General features: G+C 36.1%; 1 protein-coding gene across 1 annotated transcript in view; it reads left to right on the forward strand.

Moving 5' to 3' along the window:
* Window positions 1-13640: 13640 nt before the first annotated feature.
* The window catches only part of LOC138834036 (sodium-coupled monocarboxylate transporter 2), a 56838-nt gene continuing 55146 nt past the window's right edge, over window positions 13641-15332 (forward strand). Inside the window, exon 1 of the mRNA XM_070032707.1 lies at window positions 13641-14295. Coding sequence (XP_069888808.1) covers window positions 13963-14295 — 333 coding nt within the window. The 5' untranslated portion in view covers window positions 13641-13962. The remainder of the gene's footprint in view (window positions 14296-15332) is intronic.

Here is a 15332-nt window from a genome sequence, read left to right on the forward strand (position 1 = left end):
TTTGCCATGCCTTATGTTTCAGATAAAATGTTGTTTTTTAAATAAGATCAAATACTGTGATTTTTTTACAATATCAAATTATGTGTGAAATGTAAATCTTCTTTCTTCTGTTAATGGATCCTAATTTCCTTACATCAAATTATAAATTTTTGGACAACACAACAACTAACTACTAATCTTACTCTGTAAAAAGCAAAGATGGTTTGGATCTGCTCAAACTTCTTTACTAACCAACTTCCTTGTTCATGGCTATACTTCAGCTAAAACACAAACTTGTTCTTCTAAGACATAGTCAAAATCATAAATATGTGGTACTTGTTATAGACATATGTGTTTATCTTTCAAGTGAAGTTTTGCTGTTCAAAGTAGGAATCTGAAATGGTAGAAATGGTCCTTGTGGTTTCTCTCTTTTGTCAGATCTACAGGAAACTGTACAAGATTGTAATAGTTCTTTGGTCAGTCTTTCAGGGATGACAGAAGTAATGTGAAGACAAGATCATTTACCTGGTTTACTTAAAATTCTGCTTTCTATAATAAAGGGAAATAAAGGGAACTTCTGGGCTTGTCAAGAAAAGCAAGTGAGTATTCCTTAATATTGTAGATTAAACTATACCATATAAATATTTTAATGATATTTCCCTTACCTTTCTATTATCAAGAGCACATTTAGATAACATTTTTGTGAGGTAAGAGACATTAAGTATTATAATCTATGCTGCTGTTGTGAAAAGGACACAGCTAGAAATGTTAGTGAGTGAACATGGGTGTGGTCTAATAAAACTTTATATGGACACAGGAGTGCAATTAAGGTCACACTGTCAATTCCTGCTTGGGAATCTTAGGCTGGCTATTTCATAAACAAAAAAAGATTTGTTTATCGCACACTCTGGCATGGTGCCAGAGTCTCATGTGCTCTGGTGATGATCTTCTTGACTGGGTTACAAGATGGCAGATGAGGTCATGGACAGAGAAGATACAATATGTGCTAGGATAACAGAGAGAATCCAGAACTCACAGAGAACTAGTTTTGCCTTTCTTAAAATACACCACTCTTGTGGGAACTAAATCTCTTCTGAGAGTAACTCTCCCAAAGAATTCATTAAGTGGCATTCATCAAACATTTTCATCATCAGTATTTTGGAGTATAGAAGCTACAGATAGTATAACATGCACATATTAGTGAATATGTGCACAAAGCTAATGTACTAAAGCAAAATCCTTTTAAATTGTTTTTTTTTTAATTCCAGTTTACTTCTTTTCTTTATCAGCTTTCCAAGGCATTATTATTTACTTGCTTGCCTTTTGTAGAAGATGAAACTAAGACACTAGATAATTAGTGGAACTTGAACTATGTCTTTTAAACTGGACACTAGGCTTTTTTCTTCTCTGGATGATTTTGACATGTATCGGCCATAGCAAATTATGACTCATATAAAATTTATGCTCAGACCTTACAATGTTATCTAGGAGACAGTATAGATATCACATGCAAATAAATCTGGAATCACAGTAGCAGATAAATTTTATCTTAGTTTACATATTCTAGGAAATGGTGTTCAAAGGTTCAATTGCTGCCTACTCAACATGGACTTTCATCTCTGTCTCAATGATGGTACAATGTTGCTCCCACCAACACAGAGACAGAAGTTCTCATGACATTAGTTACAATTTCTCTTTACATCTTTTTGGTTGATAAAGAAAGCTCAGGGGATGGTAACTGTACAGAACTTAATTGTTCCAAATAAGAAAATGGGTGGAGTTTTGCTTGATTGGTTGATGGAATATTATTCCCAAGCAGAAAGGTGAACACAGAGCAAAGAGAAGTGACAGGAAATGATGAACTCAAACATAAGGACAAAGAATTGAGAGTAGGAATGGCTCATATTTAGTGTGTTTGCTTTGTAATGATGGAAATGGCCCTCCCTTACTCATCTTTCCCAAAACATCAGTATGTTTGCTCCCCAGTACAACTCTAGGACTAAGTTGTCTGCCTGTAAATGGAGAAGCAAAGTAACTGTTCTTCACTTGGATGATGATGATCTTTGAGGCTTTTTGGACTTGAAAAATTCCCATTCTTGGATTATGCATCCATTGTTATAAGAACAAATCATTGGGGCAAGGTCACAAGGGGCTCATGGCAAACTAGTTACATCCAGTGTCTTATCAATCTACTAGAGAAGAATTGTTATAGTAGAGACCATCATGAATATGGTGGTATTGCAACCAGGGACCAATTTTGTTCTATACTTGTATAATGATACCAAAAGGAGCGACTTTAAAACCACATGGTTCTTCTTATGCTCAATTCTGAATGCAAATTCCTTATTATATTTCTACCTTAATCTATGTCTTGGCCAGTCCAACAGGATTCTTTTCATATCAGTTAGTTCTAAACATTTTTGTTCCCTGTAAGTAGTATTTCTCTCTCTATGAACATATAGACCTCAGGGCTCCATGTTCCCTATTGGAAACCATCTGAGGCTCGATATAAATTATTGAGTATATCATTTTCCACCAATGATATATCACCAGAAAGGCTGCAACTAAGATTCTGTGGAACACTTCACTTTACAGTATGGATTACAGCTAACATTTTTTCATGACATAGTTGTGAAATGAATTACTTCAAGTGGAAAGACATGTCAGCTACACTTTTTTTTCATTTCAGGGACTATTTTAAACCATCCTTAATATCTGAACCCTTAAAATATTTCACTAATGTGTTAGGTCTCAAAGTGTTCATTAAGATTATCTACTTACCTCTGTTTCAAAGGTTAGCTCTAGCTTGTACTGGCCAATTAGTATGATGCTTAGCGTGTTCAGTTGACATAGAGTCTCATGACCTTCTTTTCCCATGCTGTCCTGAGTTGTCATTTTCCCCATTTCAGCCTCCCATGCAATTGGGAAAAGGTGCTTGCTACTACACCCAGCTATTGGTTGAAAAGGGACCTGGTGAATCTTCTGCCCAGGTTGACCTTAAAGCATAATTCTCTGGTCTCATCTCATGAGTAGCTAGAAGTCAAGACATGAACCATTGTATCTAGATAACAATAACAGTTCTTGAAAGTTTATTTCTGATGACAATGACAGCTGAGAAGCACTGGTTGCTACTTTTTCATTTATTTTGTGTTTGTCTAATTTTTTATCTTGACAAGACTGAAGAAACAGAGCCATCCTGTACTTTTTCTATAACTGCCAATGAACATGGTGACACAGATACTTCAAATTCACTTCAGGAGAGTATTCACATTTTGTTAGTCTTTGAGAACCAGTCTAATCATGAATTTTCTCCATTTCCTGGGTTCCTTGTCAGGGACTTAAATATTCTGAGCATTTCTAGGTCAGCAAAGTCTCTTGAGTGGGGATAAATAATGCGTAGAAATTCTCAGCAAATTAACAAAATTGTGAAAGTAGCTCTGGCATAATTTAGTGGAGCTTGATGCAAATTAATACTCTATTTTCAAGAAGGAAGTAAGTCTGAAATGATGCTTAAGTTTATCATGCAGTATTTAGCCCTTTGGTGCATTTTCTCTTTTTTTTTCCTTCTTATTTCTTTTTTGCAGGTTCTTTCTCAGATACTGGCCTTAGGAATATGGTTTCAAAGTATGTTCTTCCAGTGAATTTTCAGTTTTCTGATAAAATTGGATGTGAATTCAACTTGTATAATGGTTTCATTCAAGATGACTTAGGCTGTAGATCAGGGAATAATGGCCCACAAGATTAATCACAGCTATTGGGAAGGTCACTGTTGGGAGCATCATGGTTCAAGACTTGTACAAGCAAGACTGAAGATTCCATTTCAACAAATAAGCTAGGTGTGGTGCCTACATCTGCAATCTCAGTTACTGGGAGGCAGAAGTGAGGAGATCTTAGTCTGAGGACACTCCTGGTTAAAAAAAATCTGATACCACATCTGAAATATGGCAAAGTACCTGGCTAGAAAGTCCCTGAAACCTACTACTACTAAGAAAGAAAGGAAAGCAAACAAATTAATGATAAAAAGAGAGAAGAAAGGAATGAATGGAAAAAGGGAGACTCTGAACATCACTTTGACAATTAAATGAAAGAAAGAAAGGAAGGAAGGAAGGAAGGAAGGAAGAAAGAAAGAAAGAAGAAAGAAAGAAAGAAAGAAAGAAAGAAAAGGAGGAAGGAAAGGAGGAAGGAAGGAAAGGAAAAAGGAAGGAAGGAAAAAGAAGGGAAGGAAGAAAGGAGGAGAGGATAGAATGAAGGAACAATGATTCATATCCCAAAATTCATTCATATCCCAGAATTCTTCTTCCCCAGCAAATACATACTACTATTGTCCCCCTCATAAGCAATGACTGCTTCTCTGTGTGATTTTATTCTTCATAAACACTCAAGGAAAGGATATTTATATCCCACCCTTTTGACTAGAAGCCTTCCTTACTGATAAGCAGTGACACATAATATGACATAAAACAATAAGCAAAAGCCAAACTTCAAAATTAAACCTGTAGTTGGAAGAAAAATAGATTTTACTACAATGCACATTGCTAAATAAATATTTAAAATTTTAATACCCTCATTAAGTAGACTATTTGTTATTCCTGGGCCAAAGAGTGTGTCAAACTCTTATCTCCAATTAACCAACTAAATACCACATCATCAGATGTGCAACACTAACCATAAAGTGGAAAAGCTGAGCAAAAAAGCAAGTACGTGAGGTCAGACCCATATGAGCACCAAAAATGATAAGTAAAAAGGGGGAAAGCAAATACATATAGAGAAACTTCCATGTGATAGGTATTGTATTAAACATTCATTTATATGAACTGCTTTGCACCTGTAACAACTCTGTAAAGTACTACTACTTTATAGAAGGGCAAGGTTTGAGAAATGAATCAACTTAAATCATGCAACATTAGTAAGTAATGTAATATAATCCAAATTTATAATCTAGAAGCCAAGTGGGACTCTGCAATCATTAGCATCTATTCAGTAGCAGCTGGAGAACGTCTACATTTTGAAGTGGATGAGATTGGGAACCTACTGAAGTTTTAACAGTGAACAGACAGAACCATTTTAAAACAGTAGACAATTAGAGAGCAGAAGAGAGGGTAAGAAAGATCAATTCCACGAATGGAGCATGTATCCAGCCATGTAAGCAGAGGGTGGGGGATCAAAGTGAGAGACAGAAATAACCAAAGCTTCAGAAACAGGTCCTTCAATTTCAGTTGTAAAATGACAGAATGCTATTTTCAAAAGGAGGAAAGACTTATTGTCTCTAAAATTAACTGAGACATGGCTGTCTACCCCACTCTTTTAGGTAGAGATTTTGAAATCTTTGCCAGAGCAATAAGGCAAGTTAAAAGAAACAATAAGGATGCAAATAAATTAAGAAATAAAATTATCCATGTTGTCAGATGCTGTGCTCCTCTACTGAAAAGAGCCCAAATGCTTCATCTTAGATCTGATAAACACTTCCACCAGAAGGTGAGATTAAACACAACAGCAGGAACAACAACAACATAGAAACTTCAGTAGCTTTTCTTTTTTTTCATTTAGTGAGTTTGCAATTTATGAAACTTTTAAATTTTTTTTCTCTTTTTTATTGTGAGAATACCGTACAGAGAGGTTACAATTACATGAGCAAGATAACGAGTATATTTCTTATCAAGCATTGTTCCTCCTCTTTGTTTCCCCTTCCTATCCCTTCCCATAAACCCCACCTCCCTACCTCCCTTTGATCCTCACCCCCACCAAAGTTGGAAAGTTCCTTTTTCGACATAACGACTTGTACATCTCATTGTTGCAATGGGTCCACCTGTATCCTTAATTAAACGATTTGCTTTTTCCCTTCTCCTCCACAAATTATACCAACATCAAATACAGTGAAAGGAGGGGTTATACCATCGGGGAGGGACATACAAAGCAACATAGAAATCATCTTAAGTGGACAGAAGAGAACCTTACTACATTGTTGGTGGGAGTGTAAACTTGTTCAACCACTTTGGAAAGCAGTATGGAGGTTCCTCAAAAGATTCCACATAGAGCTCCCCTATAACCCAGCAATCCCACTTTTGGGCATTTACCCAAATGATCACAAACAAGACCACACTAAAGCTATCAGCACGACTATGTTTATTGCAACATTATTTACTATAGCTAAGATATGGAACCAACCCAGATGCTCCTCAGTAGATGAATGGATCAAGAAAATGTGGTATATACACACAATGGAATTCTATGTCTCCATCAGAAAGAATGACATTGCCCCATTTGTTAGGAAATGGAAAGACTTGGAAAAAATTATATTAAGTGAAGTAAACCAGGCCCAAAGAAACATAGGTTCAATGGTTTCCTTTATTTGCAATAACTAGTATATGTCTAAGTCAAGCAGAAAAGGTCAGATAAGTTGATGTTAGGGGAATGAACTCCAAGATAAGTATTCAAATGTTTTTTTTTCTTTCATGCAATTATTTCTAAATATGTATAAGATGATTTCAGTAGCTTTTCTATATTCCACCAACAAACTTTATAAGAATGAGACTAGGGGCAAAAAAAACTCCTTTCTCAGTTTTCTTTCACACACCAAAAAAACCAAGAAGAAGTTTACCCAAAGATGTGAAAGATCTCTATAATGAAATTATAATGGTCACTGTGGCTCAATTCTGTAATCCCAGCTAACTAGCAGGTGGAGATAGTAAGAACTCAGATCAAGGCAAGTCCCAGAAACAAACTAGATATCTTATGTAGAAAACACAAAGTAAAACTAAAAAAAAACCCAACATATAAACAAACAAACAAAGACTTAAGCCACAAAGGCTGGGGCATAGTAGTACTTTGTCAAGCAAACTTAATCTTCAGTATTTCCTCCTTCCCAAAGAATCATGATCTTCTTGATCTACACCTAGCAAGAATCTGGGATTATTGGGGGTGGGGCTGGGGTTGTCTCCATGCTTCAGTCTTCATTTTTGGAGGCACTGAAGTTTATATCAATTACTTTCATTCTTTCACTGCATTCATCCCCAAACCCAAGCAGGACTACCAAGGGAAAAAAAAAAACTTTAAAAAGTAATGCAAAGTTCTCTAGCAAGAAAAAAAAAAACAACTGAAATATTTTTCATGAGATTTATTTGTGTAGGTCTAAAGACTATCTTCAAGAAAAGGATGCTAGAAATTTGTGAGAAATTTTCCCCCCACCCTACATGCCTTATCTATGGATTATGTATAATTCTGACTTCCATGAAGAAGAAACTTTTACTCAACGAGTTTAACCCAAAGTTGGTGGATGGCTGGAGGCTAATGTTTGAATTTATATTTTTGTTTCACTTAAATATTAGTTGAAATTAGACACTAATTTTAATGATATATTCATTTAAATAAGGTACCAGTTTAGAAATAATTTCTAAACAGACACATGTAAAGCTGAATGGTGATGGGAAAAACTCCCAAACATCCAAATTTACTTAATTAAGGAAGTTGATTCGTAAGGATGTGTATACACCTGTGTATACAAATACCACTGAGAGAATCAGTAGTTGAAAAACAGTGGTTGTGAATGAATGTTCATCATCACTATCCTGGTCACTGATGAAAGACAATAGCAATATCTTTGTTTTACCAATGAGGAGCTGAGACTATAATCACTGAAATCATGGCAGTTTTGAAAGAAAATCTTGTGAAAATGTGTTGAGCTATGATCACGATAGCATGTAGATTTTTAGCCATGATGCTTTTGAAAACATGGCTTTGAATATTAATGTTCAACTTAATAAATGAGATACATTTATATGTGTGATTCTTGTGATTAGAAATACTCATTGGTTTTCTCTTTAAGAAATGGACAAATGTCACTTACTCGTGGTGGTAATGCCTAATTATGGGCATTGTGATATGAGAAAGACTAGGATTGACAGCAATGAGGAAATAAAATTGACATTAAACTGGCCGATTATGCCGTGTGTGAAGTGCAATCTCAAAGCATTGGAGTAATAAAAACCACTCCCTTAAAAATATTTAACTTTAACTGAAATTGTGTCCTAATATGACCACATCCCTAAATAAATGAAGTGGCATTGTTAGATGTATTGATAGAAATTTTCAACTTGACAGGAGAGAGAAAACAGATTATTTTGTGAAATCTTCCATTCATTCCTGAGAAAGTGAGTAAGCTGAATTGTTTTTCTAACAAATAATGCAAAAAGTATATATTTTCTAACCATCTAAAATTAGACTGATTCTAAGCCCAGCATTTAGCAACTATACAAACAACTTTGGGAAAAGTTATTAATAAACCTTTATAGTCAGATATATGATATATGAAATATATGCACATATAATATGCATATTTTATGATACATCTCTAAATATTTGTAAAAATGAGATTGACACTTGATTTCACATATTTTAATAATTTTATAAGAAGCAAAAGATACATGTAAATGCCAGATTCATAGGAGTTTTCTTTATTTTGGGAAACCAATACATAGGTCTTATTTTTAATGCCTATAATCCTGAACCTAACAAGTAATTATTTTCATTCATGTTTATTAAGCAAATCAAGCCGATAGTACACCATGCTAAGAGTTTTACCATTTGCCACTTTGTAATTGAGAATTTGCTTATAAACTTGGAGATGACTGGCCAGGGACCTTGATCCTCATGGTCAACTGACTTCCCAAATGAATAGTTCTTGATATGCTCTAATTATTTACGGTAGAATTGTGCTGCCACTAGCTTGTTAGAATATTAAATAATTCTCTCTGTTGGTCATAATAAGCAGACTGTGAAGTTTACTTCTGAAATGTTGGAGTTGACATCTGTTTCCACAGAATTTTTGCATTTGGGGCACCAGAAAGAAGGTAAAGAAAATGCTGACAATTTTTAGGTAAAAGAGAAACATTTTCCACCCATTTACTTTTCTGTGTTATCATTTCTAATGTAGGAATATGACTTCAAATTGATGTTGTCATTGAAATTGATAGTTCTTTTGTCATTTCTGAAAAGTTAATTCATAATTTCTACCATATAACCAACATTAACCTTTCATGGAGTGAGTCTTAATGGGAAAGAGAATGACAAATTGAGGACAGTTAATGACATCAAATCAAGGAAATAGGTAAATTTGGAGAAAGTAGGTAAATTTGGAGAAATTAGAATATTAATAAAGTGACACTATAATTTTATCATAAGCTAAATATAAAGAAAAATAAAAAAGAAATATACTATTTCTCTGAGAGCTGTGGAAAATTTGTCACATTCCTGAGAACCATTCTGTTTCCCACTGCCCTGAAACCTAAGACTGAGGAGAGCCACGGAAAGTATTGTTTCTGCATGAAATATAATTAAAAGTAATACTGCTCATTGACTCTTCACCCCATTGATGTTATGATAATGTTTAGCCCAGTGTTCACTTGACTTTTACAAGTTGTTTACATGTCTTTTGGGTTGAACATTAACTTATAGAGGATGTTAATATTAAATATAACACTGTCAGTTCTCTAGAAGTCAAGCAAGGTTCTGAGTTTCTGCTGAAACACCACAGCAGAAAACTGTTGTGTAATCAGAACACAAATGAACCTCAAAATAGTATGGGTTTGGTTCCACATCATTGAAATAAAGTGATACAGAAATCAAAAGGGAGTCATCTGAATTCTTTTCATTTCATTGGGTAATGAAACAGAATTATGTTTAGCCAGATGCTGGTGGTTCATACCTGTAAGCCTAGCTACTCAGGAGCTGAGACATAATGATGAAATTTCAGGGCCAACTTGGGCAGGAAAGTCCATGAAACTCTTATCTTCAATTAACTACACACAAACATAAGGCGGAAGTGAAGCTGTGGCTTATGTCGTAAAGCACAGCCCTGAGCAAAAAGTTCAGGGACATTGCCTAGGTCCTGAGTTCAAGCCTCAGGACCAAGAACCCCCCATCCCCTAAAAAAAGTTCATTCCTATGACACAAATCCTAATAATCATCTTATGATCCTGGTGGAGAGCCTTGCCTTGGTCTTGGTGGTTTCTGTTCAGGCTGGCAGTTGCTAAATTCTGTTGTGGCTTTGTCAATATTGTAACATAGACAGCTATGGGATTTACCACACAAATCAATCCTTCCTTTGATGGAAGATTTTTCTATAACATGCAATGATGCTTGAAAGCTTTTTACCTGTAATAGTAATTCTTTCAAAGCTGGAGTCAATCCTCTCAAACACTGCAATTAATTTAGTGGCAAAAAAAACCCCATGCAGTATTGTAAATCTTTAGTGTCATTTCAATAATGGTGACACCATCTCCACCAGGTAGATTCCATCTCAAGCAATCACTATTAATCCCCATCGATAAAAGAAATTCCCCATGTGTTCAGATCATATCATTGACTGAAGTTAATCTAGTCCCATTATCAGACTTCACTTTTCATTCTATTTCTATGATCACCATATCTGCAGTTACCACCTCCACTGAAAAACTGAACTTCTGAGTCACCCACAAGAGTTGGAATCATTTTTCAAATGTTTGCTAATATCACCATTTGAACATTCTCCCAAGAATCATGAGTACTTTTAGTATCACCTGGAATCATGACCCTCTTCCAGAAGGTTTTAAATATATTTTTCCATATCTACAAGACAAATCATTATATTTATTATCATTATTATTATTAAATAATAAGATATGAGAGTTGAGATTACCCTTATATCTATGAGCTCAAAATGAATGTTGGGTTTATAGGCCTGAAAATGATAATCTTGTACTCCTCCATGGGTCTTGGTTGCTCAATGATATTATTAATGAGCAATAGTTTAAAAGGAATATTTTCTTCTGAATAGTAGATTTCAACATTTAGCATGGGTACTCCATAATTCATACTTTAAATAAGTATGTTGTCATTCAAATTTTGTTGTTAGAATTAAAGACACTTTACAAAAGAGGGGAAAGAAACATCATAGAAAGAGTAGAATTAATGTAATTCTTTTATGTCCAATGGATTTTTCTGAATTTTTTTTTGGTTGTGGGTCTTGAACTCTGGGCCTGGGCACTGTCCCTCAGCTCTTTAGCTCAAGGCGAGTGCTCTACCACTTGAGCCACAGCACCACTTCTGGTTTTCTGGTGGTTTATTGGAGATAAGAGTCTCATTGACTTTTCTGCCTAGGCTGGCTTTGAACCTCAATCTGCAGATCTCAGCCTCCTTAGTAGCAAAGATTACAGGCATGAGCCACCAGCGACCAGCAATTTTCTGACTCGTAAATGAGAATAGGTTCAATTTCAAGTCATCAACTGGATTAGTTCACAATAAGGGAATCCAGCCTGTCCTCTAAAGCTTTCAGGCATTGTAGCTCCTTCCCCAGTTGAGGAAGTTCTAGTATATATCTCCTGTAAGAAGGCATTTTCATCTTCATTGAAAATTTCTTAGTGTGTCACTGTCATCAGTCATTTTGCCTAGGTCTTCTGCACAACTTGGTGGTACTCCCACATCACCACCTGGAGCATCACGTACACTTTCATGTCATTGAGTTGCTTTCCTTTCTTAAGCTTCATGAACCAATCAGACTTCTACAGACTCCCTACTCTGTCTTGATAGAATGGAAGAGAGATAGAAACTTTCTCTACATGAGGAGTTGGCTCAAAAAAGTGTTGAGGCTGGTTTGATATTCTATTTGAAAGACTGAAATTTTCTCTGCATCAGCACTGTTTGTTTTGATCTCATAAAAGGAATGTCACTTCTAATTTCCTTTAAAGACTTTTCCTTTTAATTCATGATTTGGCTAATTTATGCAAAAGGCCTAGATTCTGGCCTCTTGATTTTTGACATGCCCTCCTCATTATACTGAATAGGTTCTAGCCTTTGTTTTAAAGTCAGAGATGTGTGACTCTTAAAATTTGAGCCTTTGTAGAATTATTAATTGACATCAATAATGGTATGTGTCAATAGAATAGAGAGAGCTAAAATTAAACAGGTAGAACACACATATTTATTGTATTCAGGTCTTATATAGGCAATACAACATTCCAAGATAATTATAATGAGTTATAATGATAGCTTCAAAGGTTACTATCACAGATTATAATGATAGATATGCCAATACTGAATTCTTTGTAAGGCAGAGAACCATCAGAACTTTCTGACATATGATATAGAGAAGTTGTCTTCTACACTAAACTAGTGATCAAATATTCAATCATCCAGATAACAAAAACAAAATTAGAATTGTTTCTATTTCAAAATAGTTATCTTTGGGCTTTATTGAGAATGTAGGTGGTTTGTGCGGGGGAGAGTATCTGTCATGGGGCTTGAACTGAGGGCCTGGGTGCTGTCCTTGGGATATTTTGTTCAAGGATACACTCTACCACTTGGGCCACAACTCTACTGCAGTTTATGGGTGCTTAATTGGAGATAAGAGTCTCCTCAACTTTCCTGCTTGGGCTGGTTTCAAACCACAAACCTCAGATCTCAGCTTCCTGAGTAGCTAGGATTATAGGGGTGCACCTCAAGTGCCAACTTTATTTTCTTACTTTTAAATAACAAATACTATACACCATATATGGACTGGTCCCTTATGTCTCTATCTTCAAAAAACTGGTCATCTTTAACATCTGACGGTGTCTTCCAGATACACATAGAGACTGATTATAATCCTTGAGGATAATTTCGGAATACACAGAGAGCAGTGAGCAATAGGCTGTTTGCTACAGGAATTGGGAGAGAGGGGTAGGAAGGCTGCACAGAATTGAGGGGACTTGAATTAAATATTGTGTGGTAAGCTGGCTTTGTAGAGGTGGGGATGGGGAAGAGAATCTAGCATCCAGCAGAAAAGAGAAGCACAGAAAAAAGAAACCATCACCCAAAGAATTACTAGATATGTGCATGAGAGAGAGACAGAGAGACAGAGAGAGACAGAGACAGAGACACAGAGACACAGACAGAGACACAAAGAGACAGAGAGTGACCAGTGAGTGACAGAGACAGAGACACTGAGGAGATAGACTTATAGGGAGAGAGAAAGAAAGAGTGCAAGCCAGTAACGGGAATCCCTAATTAGGTTTTCACTGCTTTGCATTTTTCCAATTTTCTTGGTGTCAACTCTGACTAGGCCTTTGGACACAAGTACAGCAACCTGTTGGAAAGGAAGGGAAGAAGATAAAGTTAAGGACCATAAATAAGTCATTGTTGGGAAATACATTTTGGGAGTCAAAGGAGAATGTTATTTTCAGGAATGCTTCACTGTAAACACAAATAATAACCCATAAGGTTGAGAAGGGTATCTTCCAGTTCATCCATCAGAAAAAAATGTTTAGGGAGCTTGAAACTGAAAGACTCATCAGGTCTTATCTCAATGTTCCAAAGGAAGTTTATAAAAGTTAAATGATCTGTTAAAAAGGAGCGTATGTGTGGTTGAGACAAGACTGGACCAAAGGTCTCTGGATCCATAGTTCTTTGCTCCTTACCTTCTACACTCACCACCTAGGCAACTGCAAGTACAGCATCCTCCACCCTCCCTCAATCAGGAGAGCTACAACCCCAGAGTGTTCTGTTGGCATTTTCAGATTCCATTTCACTAATTAAAAATGCTGAGATGGTCAATATCACTTCGAAGCTTCCTAGTAATGTTTAACTTTGTTAAAAACAAATCTAGAAGATAAAAAAGCAGATTATCTAGCAAGTCCATTCCAGTCCCAGTGGTTAATTTCAGAAGAGCTGTGATATTTCTTGCCTATGGTTTCTGCTTCAGGAGAGGAATAGAAAGCTCTTGTGCAGGGTCAGATTTTCAAAATCTCATCTCTTGCATCAGTTCCATCAACAGTTTCTTTCTTGATTCATTTCCTGAGTATTACTTGATATCTGAAGATCTGTAAGCATGCCTATGGTCCTCATCTTCCTCAAAGAATCCCAGCCTGCTCAGTAAAGCAGTGGCTGTTCTAAGTTTCGCTCTTGGAGTCCATCTTTTTTTTACTGAGACCTGATTGGAAGCAACTTTCTGTGGTCATACTTCCCAGCATAAAGATGAAGAGCTTTTCAGCTTGGGATTATGTTGTATTTGCAGCCCTCTTCGTCATTTCCTCAGGAATTGGCGTGTTCTTTGCTATTAAGGAAAGGAAAAAGGCAACCTCTGGGGAGTTCCTGGTAGGAGGAAGGCAAATGAGCTTTGGCCCTGTAGCTTTGTCTCTGACAGCCAGCTTCATGTCGGCTGTCACTGTCCTGGGAAGCCCTGCAGATGTCTACCGCTTTGGAGCATCCTTCATATTTTTCTTCATTTCATATTTTTTTGTTGTCACATTTACCTCTGAGCTTTTTATCCCTGTGTTCTACAGATCTGGCATCACCAGCACCTATGAGGTAAGGAAGCTGACATATTCTTTCTTTCAAGCAGGGTTGCTATTTTCACTCTATTTGAATACTTTTTATAATACTTCTTTCTTCTATTAATATATATCATGTTGACAATAAAGTCTTGGAATTGAAGAAAATTGTTCAAGGCCTTGCATGTCATGAAAAAGACATCATGTGTAATTGGAGGAATGGGGAAGAGAGCCAAAACTGTGGCTTCTGGCTTTTGGTTATAACAAAATAATATATATTTAAAAAGGATTGTCTAGCCAGGTATCCATGACTGATGCCTATAATCCTAGTCATTTGTCAGCATGAATTGTTTGAGATTATGGGTGGAGGTCAGCCTGAGAAGAAAAATTTGAGACACTTTGAACAGTTAGACACAATGAACAGTTAGACACTATGTCATGTGCCTGGTATTCTATCTACCAGGAATCCTAAGATAGGTTAAGTGATGCCCAGGTAGAAAATGAGACTCACAAATATTGCTAGAATAAAAAAAAACATGATAAAGATATAGCTCAATGGTTTGAATACCAACTTAATAAGCCCAAGGACTAGAGTTCAAATCCCAGAATCACCAAAGCAAGCAAACACACAAATGAAATGATACAATTCTCCAAGTTTGAGAGAGGAAGGTCATATGACACCGAGAAATAACTGGAAACCATTCCCACTACCAAATGGATCAGCTTATATGATTATATTGAGCATTTCTCAGAATATGAAGGATATAGTAATTTTATGTAGACTATAATAATTCCTTCTTTTCATGAAAGGGGTTTTGAAGTTGTAAGAAATTACCTGGAGATCATTTGGGTAAATGCCCAAAAGGGGGATTGCTGGGTATATGGAGTCTTTTGAGGAACCTCCATATTACTTTCCAAAGTGATTGAACAAGTTTACATTCACACCAACAATGCAGTAAGGTTCCCTTCTGTCCACATCCCCTTCAGCATCTGTTGTTATTAGAGTTCTTGATTATAGTGATTCTAAGCCAGGCTCAAAGAAACATAGGTCCCATGGTTTCCCTTATTTGCAAT

Source organism: Dipodomys merriami, unplaced genomic scaffold (assembly GCF_024711535.1).
Source record: "Dipodomys merriami isolate MVZ:Mamm:240054 unplaced genomic scaffold, mDipMer1.0.p SCAF_21, whole genome shotgun sequence".
In the NCBI taxonomy this organism is placed as follows: domain Eukaryota; kingdom Metazoa; phylum Chordata; class Mammalia; order Rodentia; family Heteromyidae; genus Dipodomys; species Dipodomys merriami.